At 33.7% G+C, this 3,672-nt stretch overlaps 1 protein-coding gene across 1 annotated transcript in view; it reads left to right on the top strand.

The window, feature by feature from the left end:
• Window positions 1-3,672, top strand: part of LOC102672885 (potassium voltage-gated channel protein Shaw-like) — a 55,683-nt gene that overhangs the window by 33,925 nt on the left and 18,086 nt on the right. The window contains exons 3-4 of the mRNA XM_031509742.1: window positions 123-317; window positions 3,451-3,672. The exon at window positions 3,451-3,672 is cut by the window's right edge and continues 880 nt beyond it. Of these exons, the coding sequence (XP_031365602.1) occupies window positions 123-317; window positions 3,451-3,672 (417 nt within the window). The remainder of the gene's footprint in view (window positions 1-122; window positions 318-3,450) is intronic.

Here is a 3,672-nt window from a genome sequence, read left to right as displayed (position 1 = left end):
AAAAAAAAAAAAAAAAAAAAAAAAAAAAAAAAGCACCCTCGAGAGAACGAGAGAGTTTCGCAGGTACGAATAACGATCGTTGTTGCATCCCTCCTCTCTTCCACCCCGACCCGCTCTTCTAGCATCGGGACACGCAGGAAACGCTGACAGTCCTCGACAGGTTGGACCTCGATACCGAGAAGCCCACCGACGAGGAACTGGCAAGGAAGTTCGGTTTCGAGGAGGCGTACTACGAGGGCACCCTCACGTGGTGGCAAAAGCTCAAGCCCCAGATGTGGTCGCTCTTCGATGAACCGTACTCCTCCCTTGGAGCCAAGGTTTGTATATATATATATATACATATATATACATATATATATTTCACGATATATCACGATACTTTTCTATATTTTTCGTGTGTATATTTGTTGATTTAGAGGAACGACGGGAGGTTGAAACGGTTTATATTGTCGATTTAAATTGCTTCGAAAATTTAATATCGGATTAAATTGTTGTCTATCCATCCTCCTCGGCAAAGTTTATATGGAATTTTAATCCTTGGATAATTTTAATATTGGATATCGTCTTATAGATATATTTTCGCGAAACGGTATCCGATTCCTTTTCGAGAGAACGAAAGTTTCGATCTCTCGGGAAGGAGAGGTTGTTACGTGATGTGATATTCAAATTTCAACAAAGAACGGATTTTGATATCTCTGCGAATGATTTTTATTAGGCTTTTATTATTATAGGGTGTTTCGAATTTAATGGCAACCATTTTGACCTCTCGTTCGTATTTATTCGATTAATATTTTATTTTAATTGCATCGATGATATTGATATTTCAACGTCAACTCTTGATAAAAATTGTTATATGCACGCAACAAGAACGGAAAAAATTTGTCCTCCAATAAGATTTTTAATCACTTTTGAATTAAATTACACGTTATTATTCGATTTTTATATTCATCGTTTTACTTTACGTTAATCAAAAGTTGACGTTCAATATTAATTATTACGTGTGATCATTAATATTAAAAATTATATTAGTATTATTGTTAATGTATAATTATTAGTACGTAGTTTTTGATGTTATCGGAGGAAGTATGAGAAAGGTGTATCTTTGTATTATGACGATTATTTTCTCGTGATTCAATATAAGGATTTAAAATATATAATGTAAATTAATTCTGACTACAAAGAATAATAAATTTTAAATTCTGTCAATTTTCACGAAGTAAGTTTTTCTGTGAAAAAAAAACATTTTGATCATAATATCATCTTGCTTTTCCACGTTGAATTCATAACTTTTACAAAAATTATGTAACAATATTTCGTATAAAAATCTCTTAAACAAAAGATGGTTACAATCGTTTATTTGCTGAGCAGAATGTTGATAATATATTAGAAAAATATTTATGTTGAGCTCTTTGCAAACGCGATCTCTTTTGAAATATATATATACATATATATATATTTTTTTAAGTTTCAACGATCGTGAAATCTACTGCAGTAATTAGCGTAGTTATTCGAGCAAAGTAACAATACGTGTGCACGTGTTTTTAAAATTTCTTTCGAGAAGACAGCTTTTCATTTGTTTCTTTTTACCGCTGATAACGACAAAGAAGTGAATCGAACTGAAAAGTTTCAATTGTAGTGCGCCGGCTGTCGAAACGACGTAACTAACGTTGTAAATAGGTTCACGTTCAATGAAAAAGTTGTTCATGATAATAAACTTCTACAGAATTTCCGATACGTTGTTCGAAATGCGAAAGAGAGGAGGAAATATCTACATATTCTCCTCGAAAGAATTATTTCGTCCATTTTTTGTTTCGTTTGCCAAAAGAAAATATACATTATTATTATTTCGTTGTAAAATAAAATTTTCTTCCTCGATTCGATATTTATATATATATATATATATTCTTAATCGAGAATATGTATGTTTAAATACACCATATTATTATTATTTCGTTGTAAAATAAAATTTTCTTCCTTGATTCGATAATTTATATACATATTCTCGATCGAACGACAATATGTATGTTTAAATACACTATATACAAAATTGTTATATACAAGCGTGCATTAAGTATTAGATTAAAATATTAGAATATATCGGCAAATCATTCATTTGGGAAGATACATAGGCATGTTGGCAAAAGGGCAACATAATATTACATTTATAAACGTACCTCGATAACTGATCATCATCATCACGTCATCTGGATTTTAATAATAATTACATCATTAATAAATTACACTAATGACTCGCCAACTAGAAATATCTATTATTCAATAATTCATTCAGCTTTCGAATATTATCATCATTCGACGATTCGATCGTTCATCCGTATTTCGTAAATGTATGCGAATCATCCATCGTTCGTACGTAGTTCGAGAAAGATATATATTTGGAAATTTATGATTAAGTAACGAGATAGAATCGACTTAAATTCGGATTGAAAATAAGTGGTTGGAAATAAGAAAAATTAATCTGTCGCTTCATCGGTTATCGAAAACATTCATGATTGAAATGTGGAATTAAATGAACGGCCAAGAAACGATTAATGGTATCTATTCTATATATAGAATAGATAGTCGGAATTTACTTTTCACGTTACTTTCTATTCCAGCTTTATTTTCATTTCATCCGGTCTTACCTGTGTCCCCTATGCGATTCCTTTCAACTATTATCGTCTCGAGTTCCATTATCCTATCCCGCCACGTGAAGTTGACGTGAAATTATTACAATACCTTTCTCAATTCGTTTCCAGGAACACGATGATTACTTTAGCTCGCGATACGTGACATTACAAGTTTCACAAAGAAGCTCATCAAAATTATACAAACAAAATGAATGAAATGCGATACAATTTTTTAAATATATAAAGAATCTTTATTTTTTCCTTCCTTTTTTAAAAAAATCGAACGATTTCTATATCGTTTACAAGCCAAATTCGTTTCTCAAAGGAAGATCGATCGATGGGGATAAAGTACAACGATCGTTATACGGCAGTAACTTTTAACGTTGCTCAAAAGAGGGAAGCTCTGTGGAATCGCGATATTTTTTTCTTTCTTTTTTTTTTTTATGAAAGTTGGCTAAACTGAACTCGCATCGAGTGACAATCCCCGTGACAATTCCGGTTTCACGGTTCGACGCGATCCTTCCCGAGATTTTTTATTTTTTTTTACAGCCTATTCGGATTCCCTTGTTAAGTTTCTTTTTTCTTTTTTTTCAAAATTGTCAGTCGCGCGTTAAATAACATTTTTCACGATCCAAGACTCAAGGCAACGCGACAATATTCGGACAATAACGAATCGAGGGAATTAAGAGAGATAAGAGGGATAAGGGAGGCGATTTATATATATATATATAAACGTCTTTGCTTTCTTTAATCGCGAATACGATGAACCGATGGAGGAGGGCATAATCAATTAATTAAAAGTGGCGTAAATGTTGGTAAACAGGTGATCAGCATAGTCTCGGTCCTGTTCATCTGCATCTCTATCCTGTCGTTCTGCCTGAAGACGCATCCGGACATGCGCGTGCCGGTGATCGTGAACCGTTCGGTGAACACGGGGAACGGGAGCTCCTGGGCGGTGGACAAAACGCACACGAACGCTCACGACTTCTTTTTCTACATCGAGTGCGTGTGCAACGCCTGGTTCACCCTCGAGTTCCTAATACGG

The sequence above is a fragment of the Apis dorsata genome, unplaced genomic scaffold, assembly GCF_000469605.1.
Source record: "Apis dorsata unplaced genomic scaffold, Apis dorsata 1.3 scaffold_172, whole genome shotgun sequence".
In the NCBI taxonomy this organism is placed as follows: Eukaryota; Metazoa; Arthropoda; class Insecta; order Hymenoptera; family Apidae; genus Apis; species Apis dorsata.
The sequence above is the reverse complement of the archived record's forward strand: the minus strand, read 5'-3'. Positions and strand labels throughout refer to the sequence as shown.